The sequence below is a fragment of the Rhinolophus sinicus genome, linkage group LG16, assembly GCF_036562045.2.
Source record: "Rhinolophus sinicus isolate RSC01 linkage group LG16, ASM3656204v1, whole genome shotgun sequence".
Classification (NCBI taxonomy): Eukaryota; Metazoa; Chordata; class Mammalia; order Chiroptera; family Rhinolophidae; genus Rhinolophus; species Rhinolophus sinicus.
In genome coordinates this window covers 27,618,156-27,645,904 of record NC_133765.1, presented here as the reverse complement: position 1 = coordinate 27,645,904, position 27,749 = coordinate 27,618,156, and the positions used below count along the sequence as shown (strand labels likewise).

The 27,749-nt window shown below is 43.8% G+C and overlaps 1 protein-coding gene across 1 annotated transcript; it reads left to right on the top strand.

Moving 5' to 3' along the window:
* The first annotated feature begins 22,591 nt into the window (after window positions 1-22,591).
* Window positions 22,592-25,442, top strand: LOC141569269 (heterogeneous nuclear ribonucleoprotein A1-like). Its single transcript, XM_074321804.1, has 2 exons — window positions 22,592-22,607; window positions 24,820-25,442. Exons 1-2 carry the CDS (start codon window positions 22,592-22,594, stop codon window positions 25,440-25,442), a joined length of 639 nt encoding a protein of 212 aa, XP_074177905.1.
* The last annotated feature ends 2,307 nt before the right edge of the window (window positions 25,443-27,749 follow it).

The window sequence follows — 27,749 nt, the reverse complement described above, 5'->3', positions numbered from 1 at the left end:
CCTGGCAACCATTAATCTACTCTCTTTCTGTATGGAGTTGCCTATGCTGGACACGTCATGTGAATGAAATCATGCAATATGTAGCCTTTTGTGACTGGCTTCTTTCGCTTCGCGTGGTATTTTCAAGAGTGATCCATGTCATAGCATGTATCGCACTGCAGTCTTTCCCATGGCTGAATAAGATTCCATTGTATAGAAATACCGCATTCATTCATTGATGGACACTTGGGTTGTTTCCACTTTTTGGCTGTTAATCAATAATGCTGCGATGGACATTTGTGTAAAAGCTTTTGTTCTCTTAACTAGGGATGGAATTACTGGGTCATCTGGTAGTTCTGTGTTTAACTTTTTGAGGAACAAACTGTTTTCCATGATGACGGTACCATTTTACATTTTCAGCAGCAATGTGCAAGGGTTCCAATGATTCCACGTCCTCGCCAACACTTGATCATTTTCATTTTTAAATATTATAGCCATCCTAGTAGATGTGGAGTGGTATCTCTTCTGGTTTTGATCTGCATTTCCTTAACGACTAAAGATGCTGAGCAGCTTTTCATGTGCTTATTGACATTTTGTATGCCTTCTTTGGAGAAATGTCTATTCAGTTCCTATGTTTACTTACAAAAAAATTTTTTCCCCTCCACTGGTGTCGTTGAGCTGTAAGAGTTCTTTATATATTTAGATACTAGACCCTTATCAGATATGTAATTTGCAAATATTTTGTACCATTCTTTTCACTTTCTTGATAGTGAACTTTAATGTACAAAATTTTTAATTTTGATGAAGTCCTATTTGTCTACTTTTTCTTGTATTACTTGTGTTTTAGTTTTCACATTTAAGAAACTTTTGCCTAATGCAAGGTCATGAAGAATTATACCTACGGTATCTTCTAAGAGTTTTATAATTTAACTCTTACCTTTTAGGTCTTTGATCCATTTTGCGTTAATTTTTGTATGTGTTAGGTAGGGTTCCAACTTTATTCTTTTGCTTGTGGCTATCCAGTTGTTCCAGCACCAGTTGTTGAAAAGACTATTCTTTCCCTCCATTGAATGGTCTTAGGACCTTGTAAAAAATCAGTTGACCATAGACACATGGATTTATTTCTGGACTTTCAATGTTTTTCCATTGATCTATATGTCTAGCCTATGCCAGTACCCAGTTGTTTTGATTACTGTAACTTTGTAATTGGTTGGTGCAAATGTAATTGCGGTTGCAAAGGTTAAAAGTAATTTGTAAAAACCCCAATTACTTTTGCGCCAACCTAATAGTGAGTTTTGAAATCAGGAAGTGAGAGTCCTCCAACCTCATTCCTCTTTTTCAAGATTGTTTTTCCTAGTTCCAGAGCCCCCTGTTGGGCTTGTAGAGACTGTGGGATCTGCATTGGGGTCTAATGCCTCCTCCTACCCATCGAGCTTCCCCCCTTTTTTCTTTCCCCTGTGTAACTCCTTGGTAACCCTTTTGCATTCCTAACTCTGTTCTGGTGTCTGATTCCTGTGGAACCCAACTTGCAGACACTCCCCGTGTCTGGCACATTGGTTGGCACATCTGGTTGGAGTTCTAGAAACATTTCCAAACAGAGAGAAGGAGGCCGTCCTTGGCGGGGAGCTTTGGGTACACAAGAAGACTCCAATCCTGTTGTTCCCATCACGCTATACATTTTCATTACTTATTCACATAGTATGGTGGCCATAGGACAGACAGACCTCCAGGAGGCATCACCCTTTAAAGAAGATTTGGTCCGAGAAAGCCTGTTGATAGTGGGGTGAGACAGGATGGTTAGAGGACCTGGAATTGTGTCCTATGAGGAACGAGAATGTATGTGACTTTGGGAGAATAGAACTCCTCAGTGTGGACCAGCACGGCCAGAGCAGAGTGCGAGAATCGGGGCAGTAATAGGAAATGAGGTCTGAGACTTGACTCCAAATGTCTGGAAGGTAAAGGTTTTCTTCTGTGCTGCTCTGTAAGGGAAAACTTGAATGCCAGCTCCTTTTAGCTTTAAGACCTGGAGGCAGGTCTTAGCTTAAATGTCACTTCTTCCAGTTTGCCTCCTCGGAACCTCCTCCCCTCCACTTCCAAGACTGGATTAGGTCATCTACACCCTGTCACACTCTGCACGTCTCCTTTGAAGGCTTTTGTGAGGGCAAGTCATGGTCCGATTCATCTCCTGGTGTTTTCTCAGCACCAAGAACAGCTCCACACTCCCAGGAGGTGCCTAGGTATCTTCAATGGATGAAAGAAGAAAAAAATGAGCCAGTAGGTAGAAGTTAAAAATGGAACTGATGTGAATTCCGTTACAACACTATATAATATCGATCCATACCCAACAGGGAAATGGGCGGCTTCACGGTGCTGTACATGGTGTACAGACTCGAATCCCAGCCTTTTGCCTTCAGGTCCCATGAATTTCCATGACACCAAAGCTTCCTTGAACATGTGATCTCAACCATCCCACATTCCTTTTGCTTCCCTCTGGATCTTCTACGAAGGGGGATTTCAGTTGTTCTCTGAAGGGGAATATGGTGGAATAGAATTGTTTTCCCATCTGCTCTGAAAACAAATACAAGTCAGAATATTTAGGAGCTACCCAGAAGAATACATTTTTGGTCCTCTCAAGGGCTCATGTATTTATTTCCTTAATAACATTTACCATTTATTGGGCACTTACTAAGCATGAGACACTGTATTATAAACGTGACTTATCATTTGCAAATTCTCAAAACAGCTCTGCTAGGTGGGAATTGTTATTTCTCCAATACGAAAAATCCCTGGTTTTCCCGAACTGCCTTGGCCTTCAGAGCCCATGTCCACCTTCTAAGGAAGCCCCTGTGGACATAGAACCAGCTCAGGGGAGGCATTCTACTGTAGTATCAGCACACTGACCCCAGGCTACGGAGCCGAGTGTCTTCTCACCCCGTTCCTTGTGCCTCAGATGATTCTGATAAATCGCCCGAGAAACCAGACATGACATTTATGTTTGACTTAGTCCCACAGCCATGTAACATCCGGAAAGCTCCAACAAGCAAAGGTATGGCTCTAACTTTATTATGGGGTTTTTGTTTTTACAGTTTTGAATACAGGGGAGTGACATTCGGAAGACTCTCCTAAATCATTGGACAGAGATTCAATTATGTTGACAGTCATTTTTGTTAACTGTCCTTTGAAGCATGCCAATTTTCAGAGAAGTGGTTACCCGAGTATGCTTTTTTAAAAAAGTCTCTCCCTAATCAAGCAAGCTTTAGTTCCCTGAAAATTTCAATGGTGGGAAAATTCCAGCCTTGCAGCCTAGGATCTTCTCTGAGAAATTGGGCTATGCTGTGTAAGGTCACAAGTGAAAGTGTAAGAGTCCTGATCGATTTTCTTTTACATAAAATAAAGCAAAGGTGGCATCTAAAATGAGGGAACTGTCAGAGACAGGTCATGCATATTAAATTATTGATGATGGGTCATGAATAAGTAATCTTCATGCATCATCCTTGCTGCCCCAGAAAACGTATGCACCTACCTTTGCACACTTACAGGCAATTGGTCAGAGTGGGGGGCATGAGAGCTGTTCATAAGGAAATCCAGTCCCAGGGTCAAGGTACATACATTGAAGTCACAGGTGCTTTAGTCAGGTTGCCTTTGATCGGAGCCAACAGAAACCCCTCCAAGCTAGCTCAAGTGCAGTTGTGGCTTTGCTGAAAGATGCAAGAAGTTCTCATGGGAATCCAGAGAAAGCAGAACAGTGCGCCTCAGGAAGGGCAGGGAAAATACCTGGAACTAACAGGAAGATGGTTGCAAAGAGACTCTTCCAACTGCTTGCTGTGTGTCCTTGGGTGAGTTACTTCACTTCTTTGTGTCTCACCAGGGGAGATGGTACTGCATGTACTTCTGTGTCAAGTATTCAATGGGTTAATGACTGTGCCATGCTTAGCACATACGATCTGATCAATAAATGCTAGCTGTTATTATTATTATCGTTATATTTTTCCTACGTTACTTTTGTGCAACTGTTCCTTCTTCCTTTAGCTTCCTCACTGCCTCCACCTTCACAGTGGTCCCCGAGTCAACATGACCTTCTAAATTCTAGTGCCTGTAACCCCCTAGAAACTCTCCTCTCCTTCTCTTAGTTGAAGTTGTTAAGAGGGAGAATCTGATTGACTCATCCCACCCAAATCACAGGCTCCTGCCAGCCCAGGGCTGGGATCCTTTCAGGTCAGAGACTCTCCCTGCTCCTCGTGTCAGGGGACAGGGCCCCTCAGCAGAGCCATGGGTCGGGACTCTCCCACTAGGGCGCAGAGGTGAGCAGCAGACATCTGGCACTTGTCTAGAAGCTCAGGTGAGATCACCTCTGGCTGGAAAGTCAGGGAAAGTCTGCAGTGGGCTTGTGGACAAGATTACATGTGGGCAGCAGTTACCAGTGTGAACTTGATGTGGTACTTAGGGATAAACCAGCCTGGGGGCTGCAACTTACTTAGGAATGGAACAGAAAAGAACTGTGTATGTATGTGTGTGTGTCTGTGTATGTGTATGCATGTGTAGAGAGAATTTGATGAATCTAGGTGAAGGATATATAGGTGATTAGGAAACGGTTCTTTTAAATTTACTGCGGGTTTGAAATTTTTCAAAATTGAAAAGAGAAAAATCATAGCTAAGATGTTTACCAAATAAACATTTTCATAATAAATGCAAATAAATATATACGTATACAAAATGCGTAGTGAGCAAACCAGCTCAGGACTCAGCAAGTCCCAGATTTCCTTACCTACTCTGCGAGTCATTTTTTTTTTCTCTGAGCCTCTGTTTCAACATCTGTGAAATAGGCTCATACGACTGCCTCCTCTTGAGATGGTTCATTCATTGATAGATATGCCAAGCAGTGCAGATAGTCAGTGGGTAGGCACTGGGGCAGTTGTGCCGGTTATGGGCAGCTAGCACCCCCTCTCACTGGTTGGATTGTCCCCAATGTTAAAAATGTTCCAATATGGTCCTCAAAACCTGACAGACAGTGGGAGCCAAACTCATGCACACTGCTTTTAGTACCGTCATCATTCTCATGATTATCTTAACATCTCTCCTGAGCCCCACTGGCCTCTCTACCCTCGAGACATGTAAAGAATGAGACTTCTGGAATAACTGCTAGATCGGGGTTAGGGGCAGGTGGCTACAGCACTGGTGTTTTAGGCACTGGGGGACAATGCTGTCCCAGTGTGAGGTAGATGAAGAGATTTGAGTAGCATTTCAGGCTGGGGCACAGTGTACTACTCCCCTGACCCAGAAGAGATTAGCTCTGCTTGCAAACTAAACGCTGGTACAGGGGAGAGGGAAGGAGGCCCTCGGATACAGCTGAAGGATGGACACGGAGTCTTGGGCCTTCATCCCTGGGCTAGAAGGAGGAGGTGTTGGGAGTGGAGGGAGAGAGGCACATTCTTGAGTGGCCCCCCAGGCATATGGGGCTGATTCGGGAGGGTATTTAAAAGTGCTGGTGCTGTTGGAATCTCATGCTTTTAATCTTTCTGTTGTTGGTCAGCATCCTTTGAAATAAGCTTGATAAATGTTTGTTTAAACCATAAATAGATGTATAGATGGATATATAGGGGTGAAGGGATTCAATAGATGCATAGAAGTACGAAGTGTGAAATAATTAGAAAATCATTGAGAAAATGAACAGCTAAATGGCAGAATATTTGTTTCTGCCCCCCGCCCCCGCTTTTCTGAGATATAATCGATGTATAACACTGTACATTTAAGGTGTACAATATGACAACCTGATACAACCATTTTGCCACAATAAGGTTGGTTAATACAGCCTTCACCTCGCATAATTACCACCTTCTGGTGGCTGGGGTGGTAGTGAGAACATTTAAGACCAGTCTCTTAGCAACTTCCAGTATATAACACACTGTTGTTAACTATTGTACACGTTACTGTACATCATGCTGGCATTAGGTTCCCTAGAACTTATCAGTGGACGTTTATGCCATCGACCAACATCTCCCCATTTTCCCTGCCCCCCAGCTCTTGGCAGCCACCAATCTACTCTCTGTTTCTGAGTTCGGCTGGTTTAGATTCCACATTTAAGGGAGGTCACACAGTATTTGTCCTTCTCTGACTTCTGTCACCGAGCACAATGCCTTCCATGTTCCATGTGGTTACAAATGGCAGGATTTTCTTGTTTTTGTGGCTGAATAATATTCCACTGTGGATATATGCTACATTTTCTTTATCCATTCATCCATCGACAGACACTTAGGTTGTTTCCATCTCCTGGCTATTGTAAATAATGCTGTTATGAACATGGGGTGCAGAAATCTCATCGAGATCGTGATTTCACTTACTTTAGATGTTCACCCACAAGTGGAATTGCTGGGTCATAGGTAGTTCTATTTTTAATTTTTCGAGAAACCTCCATACTGTTTTCCATAGTGGCGGCACCAATTTACATTCCCACCAACAGTGTACAAAGGTTCTCTTTTCTCTACATCCTCGCCAGCCCTCATTATCTCTTGTCTTTTTGATAATAGCCATTGTAACAGATGTGAGGTGATACTTCATTGCGGTTTTAATTTGCATTTCCCTGATGATTAGTGATGTTGAGAACCTCTTCATGTACTTGTTGGCCATTTGTATGTCTTTTCTGGAAAAATGTCTATTCAGGTCCTCTGCCCATTTTTTAAATTGGTTTATTGGGGTGTTTATTGTTTTTTGTTTTTGTTTTTGTTTTTGTTTTTGCAATTGAGTTGTGTGTGTTCCTTATATACTTTGGATATTAACTCTTTCTCAGATACATGGTTTGCATTTTCTCCCATTCTGTAGGTTGCCTTTACATTTTGTTGATTGTTGCTTTTGCTGTATAGAAGCATTTTCTTTTGATGTAGTCCCACTTATTGATGTTTGCTGCTGTTGCTATGCTTTTGGTGTCAAACCCAAAACATATCCTTGCCAAGACCAATTTCAAAGAGCTCTTTCCCTAGGTTTTCTCCAAGGAGTTTTATTATTCCAATTCCATTACATTTAAGTACTTAGTTCATTTAGAGTTAATTTGCGAGAGTGGTGTTAGATAGACGTCCAATTTCATTAATTTGCATGTGAATATCCAGTTTCTCCAGCACCATTTATTGGAGAGACTCTCCTTTCCTCATTGAGAATTCTTGGTTCCTTTGTCACATATCAGTTGGCTGTGTGTGTGGGGTTTTTGTCTGTCCCGTTGGTCTACGTGTCTGTTTGTATGTGGTCACTGTACTGTTTTGATTACTATAGCTTTGTTATTAGCGTTTGAAATCAGGAAGCGTGAAGTGTTGTTCTTTCTCAAGACTGCTTTGACTATTTGGGGTCTTCTGTGGTTCCATATGAATTTTAGGATTGTTTTTCCTATTTCTGTGAAAAAATGCCATTGGAATTTTGATAGGAATTGCATTGAATCTATGGATGGCTTTGGGCAGTATAGGCATTTTAACAATACTCACTGTGTAGATGAATATTTGAATCAGTAAGTACCTGAAACAATTAATTGGGAGAATGATTTAATGAATTACTTGATGAATAACAAGAAACAACAGTGAAATTTATTGGGGGAAGCATTGATTAATAACATTAATAAGTTCCAGGTGTACGATTCTGTAAGACATCATCTGTATATTGCATTGAGTGCTCACCGCCCAAAGTCTCGTCTCCTTCCATCACCACATGTTTGACCCATTTTACTCTCTTCATCCTCCCCCTGCCCCCCTCCCCTCCGGTAACTGCCGTACCATTGTCTGTGTCTATGAGTTTGTTTGAGAAACAACTTTTCTTAAAGGATTCCGAAGTACCAGGCACTCTGCTGAGCAATTTACATACAATTAATCCTCATTTAATTCTTACAATAACCCTATAAAGGAGACACCATGGTCATCCCCATTTTATAGTTGAGAAATTGGGGTATACCGCGGTCAAATAACTCACCCGCGATCACACCGCCAGGAAATGACGTAGCGAGCGTCCTAGTGAATACTTTAATCTCTACCTTAACCACTATGGTATATACCATGAAACTGAAATGTGTAGACTTCTTTTACTCTATAGACAGAGGTTATCCCAGCACCTCAAGCCAGCTTAGAGATTTATTCATTCATTCTAAAGCTATAGAACAATGATCATCTACTATGTTGCAGGCATGGTTCTAGGCAGCAGGAATACATTAAGGAAAAAGCAACCACGGCTCCAACATACATAGCTTATGCTTTTGTAGGGAAGCACCAGCAATAAATAAATGTGTGTATATTTCCCTACTGAAGCAAATGTTATGAAGAAAAAACACATAAGGGGTTATAGAGTGATGGAGTGGTGGTGGTGCAAGAGGGAGCTGTTTTAGAAAGGGTGTCCAGGGAAGACCTTCCGGAGGAGGTACAGAGAAATGCATCATGAACAATGCATTGTGCAAAGAGCTATTTCAGGCAGAAGGAACATCACATGCAAAGGTCCTGAGGCAGGAATGGGTGTTGAAAGTTGGAAGACTAGCAAGGAGGCCAGCGTGGTCAGACTGATGTGAACAAAGGGGACAGTGAGAAGAGATGCAGTCAGAGAGGGAAACAGGTGCCAGATCTTTATCCTGGAAGCCATCCATTTGTCTTGGGCTCTCTTTTCTCCTGGGGACTCTGGGCATGGCGACTCATCCCAAAGCCCCACCCAACAGAAAAGAAAATTGACAACAATGTATATATCCAACAGTAGGGGATTGGCTAAGCAAATCCATTTACTGTAACACTTTGGGCCATCAAAAATAATGCTGGGGAGAAGTAATTGCTGATGTTATACCAATAATAATGGTAGTTACTCAAACATCTATTATGCAACAGGCTCGGTGTTAATAACATACATATTTTACTTCCTTTAATCTTCTCAGCACAGGGAGCTCAATTCCACTTTTGTCCCCAGTTTATAGATGAGGAAATTAAGGCTTAAGCCTGTTGCCAAGAGAACTAAATAGTATATGGTTCGGCAAGAGTAAAATGCAGGTCTGTCTGATTACAAAGTCCGTTAATGGATGCCATCTGCCTCCCATTGGAATAGAATTGTGTTGCATTGCTAAGTGAGGAGCTGGACCTGGAGAACAATGGCGGTGGGTGAGGCTTTGCTACCAACACCGAGACCTGAAATCACCCATGTGTCCTCAAACACCATCTCAGGGGATGGAGAGCTGTGCCCATCCTGTGTTTGGAGGTAATTTCAGTGGGAGGTAACTCCCAGGCCTGCTATTCATGCATGCATGCATTTATTCGTATAGGCAATATTTACTGAGCACTGACTGTCCAGCCCTGTGCGAAATGCTGGGAACTCAGCAGTCAGGACAAAAACCCACCTCTGCGAGTGCATGAAGTGGAGTCTCCAGGGAAGACAAACACTGAACAAATGTTCCGATGTTTGAATGTGACAGAAGGTGAAAATGCAGGCTGCTGCAGAGACACGTAGGAGAGGAGCTAGCGGAGTCTAAGAATTCAGGAAAGTCAGCCCCAGGAAGTGATGTTAAGCTGAGAATGAAAGGTTGTCTAGGAATGAACCAGATGCAGAAAGAGGAAGAAGAAAGAGTTTCAGGATGAGAGGTGCATATAGAAAATACAGAATGTGGGGGAAAGCAGGGTGCTACTTACCAGCTGAAAGACATATGACATGCACACACGTGACAGAACCGGCCACGGGATGAGCTGAAGGAGAAACCTCGGCCAGAACCAGGGGGCCCAACAAATCACATCACAAAGTTTGTATGTTATCCTAGGGACGATGGGAAGAAAGCTGCTGAAAGATTTTACTAGGAAAAAACACACAACTTTTATGTTTAAATGACATCACCAAACAAAGGCGTTTAGAACTGAGAATGAAATTGCTTCTTGGAATAAAGGATGTTTTTGTGATAACGTGTTGTTTCATTCAACAAATATTTATGCAGCGTCTATGACATAACAGACGCAGCTCTGAGTTTTGGGGAAATGGGGGGGAACAAAGGTCTCTAACTTTATGGCGTTTACAGTCTAGTGGGGAGAAAAGGACAATAAATAAGAGAATACTCAGAGTTACGGAGAAAGGCGAAGAAGAGTAAAGGGCTATGCACGGCCAGGGAGCTGAGCTGAGGCCCTGCAAGCGGTCAGAGAAGTCCATCAGAAGTTGACATTTCAGCAGGGACCTGGCGGAAAGGAGGGCACAAGCCAGACCTCTGATTCCCCAGACCTGCTAATGTCATCTCACTTCCATGGACTTTCTGGGTGGCCAGGTTGGGTTAGGAGACAAGTGAGGCTTTGGAATAGTTAGGAAGGAGGTTAGCCCCCTTGATCAGTCGGACCCCTGACCTTGGACTTTTGACCTTGGATGTGTTGCCCTTCTGTGTCTATGGTACCTGACCACACATGAAATGTCCAACCACACGGTTCACATGTAATATTGAGCTGAGCACCAATAATTATTGAACGGTTGCTTTAACTTTATGTCATGATCGCTACTCTAGTAGATGCATGGATTTGAAAACAGAGATGAGCCTGATCAAATGCAGGGTGGAAGCAAGGCTGCTGCCGGAGCACGATGACAGCACTGTATCGCTGAGATGGAAATCTCCCGGCGATATACCCGGCATCTATTAGGGAGCGGGGCCCAGGGCTCTGCTCATTGATCAGAGCCTCCTGATAAAGTCTGCCGCCAGGACGGCGGTGTGTTCTTTCTTTCTTTTAAAAGCTATAAAGCTATATCATCGTTTTTATCGATCCCTTCTTCTGTTATCATCAGAACATACTCTTTCAAAGTCACTTCCTAAGCTTCCCCTCGCACACCGTGTCCTGTAGCCTTGCATTCAGGGAGGCCGTGGCTGGGAGTGAGTAAGACTGGAGGGATGGTCATTTTCAGGGGGTTTTGTGAAAATGCTTCCTCGGGATACACTGGGAGGAACATTGCTCTATATTTGTGTCTGGCTGATTTTTTTCTCCTGCTGCTTCCTCATCCTGGATTGTGCAGTGTGCAGGCGTTCTGGATTCTGCCTTTCCTTTAAGACCTGCATTGGATGTCTTCTTTTCTATAATATCTATCCCAACTTCCCCAGGTTTGAAGGCATTTCTCTTTTTTCTGACTGCCCACTCAATTTTATCTCTCCTGCCTCATGGTACCTTCTATTATAGACAATGGACTAAATGTTATAGACTAAATGTTGTCTTCTAGAACTGTGAAAGTAATGCTGAGAGGATGTATTGTTACCTTCTAGAACTATGAAAGTAACTAGATATAAATTATGTACTATACAAGGTCAGACAATTAAGATCGCAGACTCATCCTAGAAAAAGTGCTACATACCTCACTGCTGAATATCACTACGGTCACCTTCCTAGTACTCCCCTTGGGAAGCTATGCACCAATGCCAGTGCCTAGTCCACCCTTCAAAGCAATTCTGGAACTCTTTTTCTGGAATGGCCATCAGAGCTGTCATCGTATTACCCTTGATGTCCTGAATGTCATCCAAATGTCTTCCTTTCAATATTTCCTTTATCTTAAGGTAAAGAAAGAAGTCATTTGGGGCCAGATCAGATGAGTAGGGAGGGTGTTCCAGTACAGTGATTTGTTTACTGGCTAAAAACTCCCGCATAGACAGTGCCGTGTGAGCTGGTGCATTGTCGTGATGCATTGTCGTGATGCAAGAGCCATGAATTGTTGGTGAAAAGTTCAGGTCGTCTAACTTTTTCATGCAGCCTTTTCAGCACTTCCAAATAGTCAACTTGGTTAACAGTTTGTCCAGTTGGTACAAATTCATAATGAATAATCCCTCTGATGTCAAAAAAAAAAAAAAAAAAAGGTTAGCAACATGGTTGCAACAAGTTTGGGAACGTAATTGTCAGCCCTGGTATATTACTTTTGTGGTAATGCAGATAACATGTTATATTATAATAGAGACAGCTAGCATACTTTAGAGATGTCTTCATTCATCCATTCAACTATATTCTGAGCATCTACTATGAACCAGGCAGTGTGTCAGCTATTGCGGATACCGCAGCGAGAAACACCGACGGGGCCCCTAGGCAGAGAGCCTAGAAACTGTTTGTCTCTTCCCTCGACTGCAAATTCTTGGCTCCTCCCCCTACATTAGCGCAGTCACCCCTGAACAGAACAACCGCAAGGTTTTCCCAGCCCACAGGCTGAAGCGAGGGCCATCTTCACCACACCTGCGTGATCCAACTTCTGTCTGTGACTGATGGTTAAACACTCTCCCCCGGAAATCGACTTAAATCTCTTTGTGGATTTTCATTGTTTAGCAGCCAAGCCGTGATCGCCTCCCCTGGGTTTGTACATTTGTCACATTTGTAGCAGCTGGACTAAAGTCTTATATATTCATCTCCTTCAGCTAATTTTTTTTTTTTGGATTTGACTGCTTTTTGAAAATTCGGTTTCCAAACGAGGAAGCGTTATAGATTCCTCAGTGATTTCACAATTTACGGCCTTCCATTCATCCATCCATTCATTCATTTGCCAAGAATTTATCTGACACCTCACTAGGCACTTGGGCACGGGACTGGCTGAAGCCTCGCCCTTCCGGGTGCTCAGTACATGTTGGTGGAATTGGGGTCACCCTGGCAGATACTCTCTGGTTCTGGCTCTGGGAGCGTTCTCTGTGCTTCCCTGGTGGTGGATGTGTGGGTATCGTAGAGCCCGTCATTTCTGTCATCCAGATGGAGGCCGATGGTGCGTTGACTGGTGTTGAGGCAGGGCCACCAGCCACATTAGAGCTCCATGATCGTCACTGCTCCAGGGTGTGTCGTGCAGGACCAAAATCCTGATGTGCCAACACGGGAAGAAAGGGAAGCAGATTTTTACATTTGCAATAAAACTCCCATCCATCACACCAAGATGTGGAGCAACTGAACTAATATCTGAGCTGTAAGATTGCACTTTCTCTGACTTTCCTGTCAATAGGAAATAGCTGTGCATAGCAAATCACCAGCTGAGGCAAACACTGAAAGCCAAGGGAGACGGGACATAAGAAAGGCCACAGAAACATCCTGTCAACCTGCCCCAAACGTGCTAATTACGTTTAAGGCTGTATTGGGCACGAGGTATATATTAGATCCATATCCATTCTTCATCCCGTTGGGAATGTTTCCCAGCCAATTAACGTGCTCCAAGAATGGAACAGGTGTAGTATCATTCTATCACTGATAACACCATCCGGGTAATAGTTACCACTGTGATCACAGCAAACACTCGTGCAGGTCTACCATGGGCACCAAAGACCATATACAGAGGGCGCCCAAAAAACGTATACACAGTTTAAGAGATGTGATCTTTGTATTACTTTTCAAAGTTGAATTGAATTATATAACAATGTGTATTATGACATTTGCTTGAAAGATGGCGTTAATCAAATGAATGCTAGCATCCATTCATTATATTACAATTTTAATACAGTTTTTTTCCTTTCTTAAAATGTGTATACATTTTGGGGGGCACCGTGTGTGTGTGTGTGTGTGTGCATATCTTTAATTCCTTACACCACTTGATAGAAGAGGTGCTATTATTATCCCCATGTGACAGATGAGGAAACTGAGGCACAAAGAGGATCACTAACTTTCCCATGTAAGTGACAGGGTTGGGAACTGAGCCCAGTTCTGTTCTTGGATACGCAAGGCAGGTGAACTGCCAGTTGCATCATTTGCTCACCAGGATGTCACAAGCTGATAGATTCCAGGGCCATTTGCTTCAGTCGGTCGGGTTGGTAAGATCAAGACTGGTAACTAGTCGATCTCAGGACCTCGATCTGAACCAAACTGGTGGCCAGGTCCTCTTTTGATGCTTAGCTCCCTGGCGGCTGAAGGAATGCTGAACTGACCTACAAGTGGGCCCCATAGGTTAATATGCCCGTAAATTCCAAGAGCCCGCCAACACTGATGTGAAGAAGACATAGTCCCCGCTCTCAAGCAGCTCAAAATCCGGTGGTGCAGATGGGGGATGGAGACAGGTTCTGGGAGGGGGGTCTGCCTCTAGCTTCCATAGGTCTGTGGGGCCGGAGGAGGAGCCACACACCTATTCTTGGTAGGATTCACAAAAATTCTATTGTAGGAATGATCTTACTCAAAGAACAGGTTGGGTGCCTGTCTTCTTGCCAGTTGTGCATTCATTAATTGCTTCCTTTTATAAAGCCATCAGGGAAAGATTCAGACCTCCAAGGAACAGAAGTCAATCCGTATAGCTTTTTCCCCCCTTCAACAAACCCCTTTCTTTTCTACTCGAGGTATCATTAAGAAATAATCAGATATTACCCCATTGGTTTCTCAACTGTCCACTCACAAGGCTCTGTTAAATGACTTCAAGGGTCTAACTGAAAGGAAGCACCTCCGTCTCCACTCCCCTGCCTTGGTCTTACAAAAATGGGACAGAACAGATTCATCCAGGTCAACTTCTTTGTTCACAACCTGGTCACTAGTTCATGCTTCCTCCCTAGGAGGGGTGTCCTGCCCTCCGCTTTGTATCCAAGATGATTGACAGTGATGGCATCCAATTACAATTTTTTATTTCTATTTGGACACTGAGGGGCAGGCTTCCTGTATTGCTGTGATAGAAATAACTAGCAAACATGCGAACATTTTTTTATGACCTAAAGCAAGATGAATGTAAAGGCTCATGATTTTGTGTTTTCCCTTGTTGTAACTCATAGAAATTATTCCATGGGCATGGAATGGCCCGAGCCTTAAGGTGCTATGATCCACAAGTGACAGTTTATCCAGCTTGGTATCTTCAATGAAAAAAAAAATAGAACAGACACATAGACACATAGAATAGACAATAGACACAGAAAATGCCCAGAGTTTTTCACCTGCTGAAACAAGACTGTCCCAGGGTCCCCTGACATAAAATCTAGGAGGAGGGGACTTCTAAGCCAACACCTGAAGGATGAGTAGGAGTTAGCAAGGAAGAGAGAAGGGATAAGAATGCCCCAAGTAGAGACGATGTACCTGCACAATCCTTGAGGGAGACATTAACCCAGTGTGTCCTCAGGTGTAACAGTGGTTGGAAGGTCGAGTGCAAGGAGTGTAAACGAATGGGATTGGTGAGGGTAAACAGGAGCCCGAAGATGGAGGAATGGCCTTGTAATAATAATTCTGATAATGTGAAGAGTTCCAGAACAGAGATGGATTTGATGAGGAAAGATTTCTGCTTTATGGAAAGAGTTCTATTTAGGGAAACACTTCAAGCATTTCTTCTTATGTGTTCAAATTCCCATTTTGTGATCAGTTTCTGATTGATACATTCATGTCAAAGAGGGTCCTAGCTCAGACGCCTTCGTTATAGTCTAGTATTTTCACAGGAGCACTAGCAGATGCCGTGTTATCTATAATTGGAGGTCTTCCACATCGCTGATGCCATGTGCATTATCAGCGTCACATTCAAAGTAACCCAGTCCACTTGTGTTTCCTTTTGCTCCCAGGACTTGCTTCATGCTCGGGTGGCTGTGGTAGGACAAGGGCGTGTCTTTCCACTGGCCCTTCCGTGACTGAATACTTTGGCCTCTTCAAGAGGAGACCGTGGTGGTCTGAGCCCTTGAGAAGGGCTTTTCTTATTAACCAAGGATTTTATCAGAGTCTACAGAGCTGAAGAAAACCAACAGCACCCCTCCCAATTTTGTGGAATGATGGGTTAATATTATTTCTGGAGGAGCGGTGGGCAGAAGACACATGTTACGAAGATGTGGTCATGGTAAGTCAGACCACATATGAACTTTGTATCAGTCTCACTGCATAACAAACAACCTCAAAGATCAGTGGCTTTAAACAATGAACATTTATTGCTGCTTACTAGTCTACAGGTCAGCTGGGCAGTTCTACTGATTTAGGGCAAGATGGGCTGATCTCAGCTGGGTTGACTCATGAACCTGTGGTCAGACTGCAGTTGGCTGGAGGCTTGCTACTCTAGGATGGCCTCACTCACTATATCATGTTTCCCCGAAAATAAGGCCGGGTCTTATATTAAGTTTTGCTCCAAAAGATGCATTAGGACTTATGTTCAGGGGATGTCATCCTGAAAAAATGATGCTAGGACTTATTTTCCAGTTAGGTCTTATTTTCAGGGAAACATGGTAGAAGTTATCTGGGCGTTGGATGGGGTAACTCAATGGTAGTGACTGCACCATGTATCTTTCGTCATCCAGTAGAGTAACCTACGCTTGTTACAAGAGGGAGAGTGGAAATGTATGTGCACGATCTCTTGGAACTGGCACACACTTCTGCTGCACTCAATCAGCGAAACCAAGCGACAGGACTAGTCCATAGCAAGGCTTGGGGGTGTCTCTTGGTGAGAGGAGCTGCAAAGTCACATCGCAAGGGTGTGGCTCAGGGAGGAGTGACGAATTGTGGGTACATTTGCTATTGATCTACCACAGACCTGAAGGGAGCAAAAGGTTTCTGAGAGACATAAAACCTGTGTGGTACGTTTCGTAACCTATGTAACTGACCTCGTGGATTTTTGACAAAGCTATTACATTTCTGTAATTTATAAGAGATTTTTTGAGCTCTGGGAAGGCCAACTAGGAGGGTAATATACATCCTCTCTCCCCCCCATCCTCTCTTACCTCCCCAGTGCTGTGATGACGCCCACTTTGTGCCCCAGACATCTTTACTCCTTGGTTAACTATACCTGTGTTTGACGGAGTCAGTGGGATGAAATCGGCAGATGGAAGGAGGATGCCAGGATGTGTAGGAAGCAGCAGAGGAACAAACCCAGACTGTTGCTCTGCTTCCCGACTCGCCCAGCTGCTGGTCCCCCCTCCAGATGGATGAATCAAAGCCTTTCCAGAGAGCTCAGCTCGAGTCTGCCATTGCCACGCAGATATTTAATATGGGAAAATTTTAATCACGTTTGTTTTCCCATGTTTCATCCTAACGACAAATCATTTTTAATGGGAGACTAGGGGGTGGAAAAAAGATGTAGCAAATCTTGGCTGACGGTTTTATCACCAGTCTCAGGTCTCTGGTCCCAGGGCTGAATTTGCCACCAACTGCAAATCATCTTGTGTGAGATTCACAGGAAATGGAAAAAGGGACCGATCTGAATTTCTCCTGCAGGGCCAGCAGTGCTCCCTCACCCCCCAGTAAGAATTTGGAGAGATCTCTGTTCCAGATGTTTCCCCATTTTAATCCTCTCCATAACTTGTAGGGTAAGGAAGTACTCTCCCCTTTCGGCGTTTATGGAAACTGACACTCTGACCCAGTGACTTGTCAGAGTTCACCTCGCTAGTAAATTATGGAGCAGGGGTTTAAATCCAGGGCTGTCTTACTCAAGAGTCTGTGTTCACCACAGCTCCATGCTGCTGCTCTTTGCAAATCACAAAACATTTCCAATTTCTTCATAGTTATACTTTCTAAGATTTGAGAGCTCCAAAATTAATCTCCCTTACAGAAGTCTGTTTTTCTAAAGCATGCTAACATATATGGAGACACTCACTTCCCCATGGATAAATGTGCCATTCCAGGTCCCATGTATGGATCCAGGTTTCCTCGTCACAACATATACACAGGGTCCCTTACCTCCCACATAGAAGATGGAATACTATGAACCCTTGCTCTGAGACCTCTCCTAGATCACCTGACACATGTTGGTCTTTGTGGTATAAAGACCATTGGTTTTAGGACTCCAAAGGAGACCTGGCTTTCTAAGATGGAATCATAGTGGTGAATCCTCTGACCTTTTATTTTATTTTATTTTTAAATTAAATGTATTGGGGTGACAATGGTTTGTAAAATTACATAGGTTTCAAGTGTACAATTCTGTAATACATCATCTTTATATCACATTGTGTGTTCACCACCCAGCGTCAGGTCTCTTTCCGTCACCATATATTTGACCCCCTTTATTTTATTTTTCAACTATACTTACCTTTTACTTTTTGTGTTTTAAAGAGTTTTATTAAAATATAGCTAACATAAAATATTATAATAGTTTCAGGTGGACATCATAGTTATTCAACAGTACCCACCTAGCACTGTCAGAGTTATTACCACATTATTGATTATATTCCTTATGCTAAAGAAGTGATCAGCATGGTAAGTCCAACAACCATCTGACACTGTACCATGCTCTCACAATATTATTGATCTTGTCCCCTTTTTTTTAATTAGAGTTGACATTCATCCCAAATGCCACTCTGTATCTATGAGTTTGTTTCTGTTTCATTTGTTCTTAGTTTCAAGTATACAGCATAGTGGTTAGTCATTTATATAATTTAGGAAGTGATCCCCTGACTAGTACCACCTGGCACTATACATAGTTATTACCATATTATTTATTATATTCCCTATATTTTACATCCCATACTGTTTTGTGACTACCAAGTTGTATTTGTTAATGCCTTCACCTTTTCACCCTGCCCCAAGCCCCCTCCCATCTATCACCCCGATAGATCTAGTACCCATCTGACACCATACCTAGTTATTACAATATTATTGACTATATTCTTTACGTTATACCTTACATCTCCATGACTACTGCGTAACAACCAATTTGTACTTTATAATCCCTCCCCAACCCCCCCATCGGGCAACCATCAAAATGTTCTCTGTATCTATGAGTTTGTTTCTGTTTCATTTGTTCTTTAGATTCCACTTATAAGTGAAACCATATAACATTTGTCTTTTGCTGTCTGACTTATTACACTCAGCACAGTACCCTCTAGGTCTGTCCATGTTGTAGTAGATAGCAAGCTTTCCTTCATTTTTATGGCTGAGTAATATTCCATTGTATATATGTACCACCTCTTCTTTTATCCATTGATCCATTCAGGGACACCCAGGCTGCCTTCATATCTTGCCTTATGTAAATAATGCTGCAATGAACACATGGATGAGCACCTCCTCTCGAAGTAATATTTTGGGTTTGTTCAGATAAATATTCAAAAGTGGGATCACTGGGTCCTTCTTTGTCTCTTGTTATAGCCTTCATTTTAAAGTCTTTTTTTGTCTGGTGTAAGTATTGCTACCCCAGCTTTTTGCTTGTTTGTTTCCATTTTCATGAAATATCTTTTTTCCATCCCTTTACTTTCAGTCTCTGTGTGTCTTTCGATTTGAAGTGAGTCTCTTGTGAGCAGCATATGTAAGGGTCTTGTTTTCTTATCCATTCAGCCCCACCCATCTTTTGATTGGAGCATTTCATCCATTTCCATTGAAAATAATTGTTGATAGGTATGTAGTTATTGCCATTTTATTATTCATATTTTTTATTTCTTTTTTTCATCTTAAAGAAGTCCCTCTAAGATTCCTTGTAATACTGGTTTGGTGGTGATGAACTCCTTTAGCTTTTTCTTGTCTGGGAAGCTCTTTATCTGTCCTTCGATTCTAAATGATAACTTGGCTGGTAGAATAATCTTGGTTGCACGTCCTTGCTTTGCATCACTTAGAATATTTCCTGTCAATCCCTTCTGGCCTGCAAAGTTTCTGTTGAGAAATCAGCTGCCAGTCTTATGACAGCTCCCTTGTAGGTAACTAACTGCTTTTCTCTTGCTGCTTTTAAGAGTCTCTCTTTGTCTTTAACCTTTGGCATTTTAATTATGATGTGTCTTGGTGTGGGCCTCTCTGGATTTATCTTGTTTGGGACTCTCTGTGCTTCCTGGGTTTGGATACCTATTTCCTTCACCAGGTTAAGGACGTTTTCTGTCATTATTTCTTCAAATAGGTTTTCAATTCCTTGCTCTCTCTTTTCTCCTTCTGTTACCCCTATAATGCCAATGTTGGTATGTTTGATGTTGTCCCAGAGGACCCTTAAACTCTCCTTTTGGATCCTTGTTTCTTTTTGCTGTTCTGATTGGGTGTTTTCTGCTATTTCTAAATCACTGATTTGATTCTCTGCTTCATCTAATCTACTGTTGATTCCCTGTAATGTAATCTTCATTTCTGTTATTGTATTCTTTATTTCTGACTGGTTCTTTTTCACGTTCTCTATCTCCATTTTTATGTTTCCTGTCTCTTTGTTGAAGTTCTCCCTGAGATCACTGAGCATCCTTATAACCAGTGTTTGGAACTCTGTGTCCAGTAGGTTTCTTGTCTCCATTTTGTTTAGTTTTTTTTCTGGAGCTTTGTTCTGTTCTTTTATTTGGGACATGTTTCTTTGTCTCCCCATTTTGGCTGCCTTCCTGTGTTTGTTTTGATGTGTTAGGTAGAGCTGCTATGTCTCCCAGTCTTAGTAGAGTGGCCTTATGTAGTAGGTGTGCTGTGGGGCCCAGTGGTTCAGTCTTCCTGGTCACTTGAGCTGTGCACTCCAGGTGTGTCTCTTGCATGGGTTGTGTGTACACTCCTCTTGTAGTTGAGCCCTGGTTGCTATTTGCACATCAGTGGAAAGGATTGACCCTCAGGCTCATTGATTGTGAAGACTATAGTGGAGAGTTGCTGTGCAGGGGCTGACTACAGAGCAGGATCTGCCTCAGCAGGACTCTGGTGCTGCCCAATCTGCCCCTTGGGTGTGTCATTCTTGGAGGCAGCTGGGTGATGCTCCAGCTGGTTTCAAACCAGGCCACTTGGGGCGCCAGCCCCAGGACCACCTTGAAGGGGATCCACTACAGGTCAAGTTCAGTCACAGCCTATGCCCCACCTGGGGCCATCCGGCAGGAGCCACAAAGAAATCCGTAGATGGCTGCTGCCAGTGCTGTGCTTGGAAGCGCCTTGAGAGGCCAAGCTGCAAACCAAGGCCGGCTGCCACTAATGTCAGGCTTAGGGCTGCTCAGCCAGAAGTACAGGACACACTCAGGCCAAATGCTGCTTGTCTGTGTTCCACGAATGTTTGAGAGACCCTAGGAAAGTCTGCAACATGAGCTAAGGCAGGCTGTTAATTAGAAAACGCCAGTGGAATTGGCTCAGGTGTGCCTGAAAGTTGGCTGGGGTGGGGTCTCAAATCACCAGGGCGTGGCCAATGAGTGGTGGAGACTCAGCTACAGCGGCCACCTGCGCATGCGCACTGGGAAGAGGGCGGGCTCAACAAGGAAGCAATGGCCTCCGTCAGTTCCTCCGCCCAGGAGAAAGCTGCCCTTCCAGCCCCTGTCCCAAGCCAGACAACTCAGTTCCCCACCAAATGTTCCTGCCGCCTTCCCAGGTGCTGCCCCAGCGCTGGAGCTCAGAGTAAGTCCTTGCTCGGTCCCTTTAAGAGGAGCAGCTGGGACCCTGGCCACCCTCCGTCTCGCTCAGTTACAATCTCCACTCATTTTCACAACCAGATATTATGGGCACTTCTCTCCCCGACACTGGAACCCTGGGCTGGGGTTGGCTGGGATCTGTCACTCCTCGGCGGGGGTGGAGGGACCTCCACAGCTGAGCTATCCCTCCTGATTTTTAATGGTCACGCATGGGTGTAGGGCCGGCCCGTTCTGCCCCTCCTATCAGTCCTGAGGTGGTATCTTCTGCACGTCCTTAGTTGTAGGGCTTCAGTTCAAGAAGATTTTAGGAGATTCTCAATGACGGATGTTTTGTAGTTTAGTTGTAATTTTGATGCGGCTGTGAGAGAAGGTAAGCACAGCGTTTACCTATTGCGCCATCTTGACCAGACTGTAGTGACCTTTCAAATCACACAAATAATACTCTACTACATCTAGAATATTTTAAAGCAGTTCCAAGATATAGCATTTCCTTCAGAAGCACTTTAGTGACTATCTCCAACAGATGAAGACTTTTGAAAAATAATATTCACAGTCATATGGCCCATTGTATCCTTAGCTTATTGAGTTGTGAAATGGCATGAAAAACCCAGAAAGTTCATTAAAGAGAACTCGCGCTCCAAGATGTAAGTGAAGAGTCAGGAAGTATCGCTGTGAAAATCGAAGGGTAGGAGAGTTGCAAGCAGAAGGCAGGTAGGTCAACAGCAGCAAATGTTACTGAGGGGGTCACGTAGGATGAAGCCTGGAAAGTGCCCATTGAATTTGGCCTTGAGAGGTCCCCAGGGCTGTCTAGAGCTATTTCAGTGGAACTGGGCGAATGAAGTCCAGGGTGAGAAAGTAGCAATGATGTATAGACGACATTTTGTAGAACTCTGACAGAACAGTAGAAGCTTGGGGGATGCTTCTACTCTTGGAGGGAGCCAGGACTGAGTGAAAGTTCTCTTAGGATGGGGAAGCATGAGTTTCTTGTTGTGAGGGAAGATCAAGATAAGAGAGTGAGCTTGAATGTATAAGAGAGAAAGGACAACTGAGGGAACAAGGTCTTACTGAAGTGGGGAGAGTTGGTATCAATAGAATGAGGGAGGAGTTGGCATTAGAAAGAAGGGAGAGCTGTTCCATCATCGGAGACATATTTTTTTAGCTGTTCTTGTGTGCCAACCACTGTCCTGGGGGATAAATGGGACACAAGGCCTGGCTTTCTTTTCAAGGTTTTCGTAGTCTTCCGGTTGTGAAGCGCCAACTCAGCAGGCAGTTACGGGCGCTGTGATACATGGTCTCTGAGCAAGTTGTTTAGAAAGGGTTGGAGAAGAATTCCTGAAAGAAAAACTCTGAGCTGAGACTTGAAAACTAAATACAAGTTAGCTGGGCGAAGGGGATGAGGAAAGGGTGTTCTTAGCAGAAGGAACAACGTGTGTGAGTCTGGTGCCAAAGCAAACGTGGTTCACCCTTTACCCTCAGGAGGAACCAGCATAGCTAAGGATGGCTAAAGATGCAGGTAAGTTTGGAAGCGGAAGTCAGAGTTGCCAAACTGCCTAATGAATGGCCTGTTGTGTTGGAGACTAGGAGGCTGGGAGAGCTAATGGAGGTGATAGAGATACAGTGATTAAGGGCTGTGAGAATGAAAACGAGATGAATGAATTTATTATGTGTTTGAAAGGCAGGCATTGATTCCACCCTATGTAGAATGTGTGTCTACTTTCACCTCCACCATCATCAATGAATCCCAGTTGTCCTCACATTTCCTCAACCACGGAAATAGCCTCCACATTGGTCTCTGCCCACCCATTCTTGCTTCCTCCAATTCCTTTTCTATGCATCAGCCTTTTAAATAAATAGCACAACCGTCCTGCTTAGCACCCTCTGATAGCTTCCCATTGCACTTAGAAAAAAACACCTAGACCCTTTGCCACATCCGACAAAGTTCTGGGTGATTTCTCTGCACAATTTTCCAGACTTATCTTGAGTCTCGTCCTCTCTTTGCTCCAGACACTGCCTTCTTTCAACCCTTCCTCAGATCTGCCTGCTATGCTTCCTCTTGCCTCCCAGCCTTTGCACATATGGCCTCCTGTGTCTCGGTCACTCTTGTGTCTGTACGATCTCCCAAACCTTGTAACCACCCCTAGCCTAGTTCACCCTGCGTAACTCACTCTTTAGACCTTAGCTCAATCATCACCACCTCCAGGAAGCACTCCGTGACCTCACAGAATAGGTCACATGTCCCTCTTTACAGCACGCAGGGCATGATAAACCTCTTCATTGTAGGCACTTTATACGGGAGCAATTTTACATTTAATTGCCTAACTATTTGACGGCATCATTCTCAAGCATTACTGTCAGATCCCCGAAAGCAGAAATGGTGTCTGTTTTTCCCCCTTCATCATTATGACCCCAGGACCCAGCACAGGGTCTGACACACAGTGAGCACTCAATAAATGCAAATGAATGAATATGTGAATACGTGACTATTAGTAGGCCTTAAAAAACCATTGCGTCCTTCGCTAATCTTTGTAGAGCTGTTGATCCAATCCAGTTTCATCTGAGCATGTGCAATCTTTTTCCCCCAAACATGTCCACGTGATGATTTTCCTCTTTGGTGCAAATATATCAACTCCTCGCAGGCCCATGCACGTGTGTTGGTGTGCGCAACCCCCCCACCCCACCCCTCCTCTCAGTAAGCACACTGTTTAGACAAGAGACAGCAGACACGTTCTCATCAAACCCTTGCCTGCGACCAGGAGGTGAAGCAGCCCTCATGGCTGTAGCACACATGTTTATTGATGATGCAGATTAAACTTTAATCATATTGCACAGTTTCAATTTCCAATTGAAATTGAAAGTCTGAGCCACGTATGGGTTTTTATTACCTTCCACTTACGCGGCTGATGGAAGCGAGCGGAGGGGAGCCATCTTCTCCGGCCTCAGGTGGGGTGACTGGGCCATAAATCAAATTAATCCTGCAGTGCAGCGGAGGCAATGCACAAGAGGCGACGAGAAGGGTTCGGAGCTGTTTCATGAGTGTGGGGCTTATTGGCGGGGCATGGTGCATGAGGTGAGGGGCTTCCGACATGGAGAGAGGCGTTTCTACCTCCGCTTATCGGCTCGGCGTGTGCCAGTGGCAGGCATTTTTATAAGCAAAGGAGAATGCTATTCAGCCATGCTTTCAAAAATAGCTACGCTGGCAAAGGTTCTTCTTGAGAAGATTATGACTCTTGAGTGTGTTTTAACATGTGAAACCCTAAGAGCAGCAAACCCTGCTGAAAGGGATGACGTTTGATGTTTATTTAACATTCGATCGTAAAGAATTTTTACAAATGTACTCAGTATTACTGTAATAACACCTGTTGCTCAAAATGTGGGTATCAGTATTCTCCCAAATGCAGAATATCAATGTCTGTGATTTGTAGCTGAGCTTTTATTCTCTATTAGAAAGATGTTTTCCATCTATTTGAGCAGACAGAAGTTGTCTTAGGCATCAGGCTGATACTGAACCAAGAAATAGAAGTTAATCACGCTGTCATGCCCAAGGGGAGAGTAACAGCAATAAGTAGCATTTATTGAGCACTTACTGTATGCCAGTCTCCGTGCTGAGCACTTTCTTACCTAGTTTGCATAACAACCATCTGAAGTAGGGATCATTAATAGTGAATATGTCTTTTCTGTCTGTGGACGCTGCCGAGGAAGCATCGTTAATGTCACCCCTCCCGCAGTGGTCCTGTCTAAGACAGAGTCTCCCAAAGAGCCTGAACAGCTGCGGAAGCTCTTCATCAGAGGTTTGAGCTTTGAAACAACCGAGGAGAGTCTGAGGAGCCATCCTGAGCAATGGGGAACGCTCACAGACTGTGTGGGGATGAGAGCCCCAAACACCAAGCGCTCCAGAGGCTTTGGGTGTGTCACCTATGCCCCTGTGGAGGGAGTGGATGCAGCCATGAATGCAAGGCCACACAAGGTGGATGGAGGAGTTGTGGAACCAAAGAGGGCTGTCTCAGGAGAAGATTCTCGAAGACCTGGTGCCCACTTCACTGTGAAAAAGATTTTTGTCGGTGGTATTAAAGAAGATACTGAAGAACATCACCTAAGAGATGATTTTGAACAGTATGGGAAAAGCGAAGTGATTGAAATCATGACTGACCGAGGCGGTGGCAAGAAGAGAGGCTTGGCTTTTCTAACCTTTGATGACCATGGCTCCATAGACAAGATTGTCATTCAGAAATACCACACTGTGAATGGCCACAACTGTGATGTAAGGAAAGCCCTGTCTAAGCAAGAGATGGCTAGTGCTTCATCCAGCCAAAGAGGCCGAAGTGTGACTACGTGTGAAGTACTCATTTAGCACATGGCAAGTACCCAATATTTATTAGCTGTTTATTGTTGTTGTCATTCCATTGTACACTTAGGGAAATGAAGATCCAGAGAGGTGAAGTGGCTCGGCCAAGGTCACAGAGCTAGGAAGTGGCACTGCTGTGATTTGACATCAAGAGGTCTGACTTCAGTGCCTGGATCTTTACCCACCATGCACTGCTGCCTCCTCACCTAGAAACCCGTCTCTGAAGAAGAGATCTGTGAAAAAAACCCACCTGGGTTAGGGGTGGGGACAAGGTTGAGACGATAACTGGGGAATTCCGTGTGGATGCGTCAGTGGAGGAATTTGAGGGCTCATGAGAAATTGAAGGGCTGGGTAAATAGCTGGCTGGCTGGATCCGTAACTTGGTCATTCTTTATAAGCTGTTTGAGGGAGGCTTTTAGGAAGCAAGAATTAAAAGACACAGGCTTGTCCTTGGGGGTCTTGGTCTGTAGGGGCATCCAGTGTTTCACACGGGTTTTGCCCAGTGCCTCAGTCTGTCTGCTCCACTGCAGACGCTTGCTTTGCCCAGATACCTTTCCCAGTATAAGTACTTCCGTGAGGACAGCTTCCCACCCAGCCTGTTCCCTTTTGTGGCTTCATTTCTGCTCAGCTCCATCAAACACACTGTGACGGAGACTGCCTGCATTCCATCTCATGCCTCTTTAAAGACTCTTTCTTCACCTAAGACCAATACCTAACAAGTCAGCACTGGAAAATCCCCATGCCACTAGCAGGTAGAGGAAAATGAGGAAGGAAGAATCTAAGCTAAACCATCTGAAATCTCAGCAGGATAACTAAAGATGATAACTTCGTCAACCTGAGTTCAGATCATAGCTTCCATGGTGTGCTGGGTATTTCACTGGGGGCATCAGCTGTAACATTACCACAAGCCTTCAGGGGAGGTGGAATAATCCCCATTTTCCCAAAGATTAAGCAGGCTCAGAGAGGTTAAGACACCTACCCAGAGTCACACAGCTGGAATCTCAGAGCACTGATATGTATGTCTGATTCCAAAGTGCATGCTCCTTCAACTATGCAACAATTGCCTTTCCTTTTTAGTCTTAATTTTAATTTCTTACCTTTTTGAATAACTGATGTCCGCAAATGTTACAAAATCCAAAGGTGCCGTAGTATGTAGAGCAAAATCTCCTACCCACCTCTATCTCCTGGTCCCAAAGTTTGACCGTGAACATTCTTGGATTGGAAGAGGTAAGAGGTCCATGGACCTTGTCCTTGAGGAGTTTCCTGGTGAGCTGAGTCCCAGGGAAAACACCCCAGAGGCAAACTTACTGGACAAAGCAAAGCGGTGTGACAAGTTCCTTCCAAGCTGGGCACAAATGCTTTGGGAGAAGAGCCAGAATATTTCTGGATATTAGAGAGAAAGAAATCATGGATGCCTACATGGATGAGGTAGTGTTTGACTTGCTTTTGACGTATGGATGTGCATAAGAGACCAGAAAGGAAGATTTAAGAAGAATGTCATCAAGTTTATGTGTTTTTTGCCCCGGAGTCTTCCCAGAGGCTGTTTCCAGTTACTTTCGCAGCTTCCTTCCCCTCTTACACAGCCAATTCCTATTTATCCTTTAAATCCCAGCTGGAATGTCCTATCCTTAAGGAAATCTTTCTTGATAAACCATATTAGGTTGGACATCCATCTTCCCTGAATTTGTATTTGTTTTCTTGGCACCTGGTGCATTTTTATGTATAGTACCACACTTTTATTGATTTGATTAATTATCTGACTGATGTCTGTCCTTCTTTAGATTGGAAGTCCCATGTTAGCAGGGGTGGTATCTACCTTGGTCCTTTCTGCATCTTTAATCACACAGCTGAGTCCGTGAACACAACCTGGGTTTAATCCTTGCTCCTGCACTTGCTAGCTGAATGACCTTGGGCAAACGACTGAAACTCTAATTGTTACATGTATTTTATAATAATAGCCACCACTTTTATAACACTTCTATATGCCAGGCCCCAATATAAGTGCTTCTGCATGTATTAACTCATCTAATATACATAGCAATCTTATCAGTAGGCACAAGTATCCCCGTTTTACAGATGAGAATACTGAGACCCAGTATGGAAGATATACTTCTCAGATAGCCTCCTATGGTTCCAGTCTCTTAGAATCCAGGCCTGTGTGTTATCCTCTCTTTTTTTGAGAGTGAACTCGACTAACAACTTGCTTCTAACCAGTAGAATGTGGCAAAGATGATGAGATGTCTCTTTTCTGATTAAGTTACAAAACATTGCGACTTCCATTTTGCTAGCAGACTGTTTCAATTGGCTTCTCAG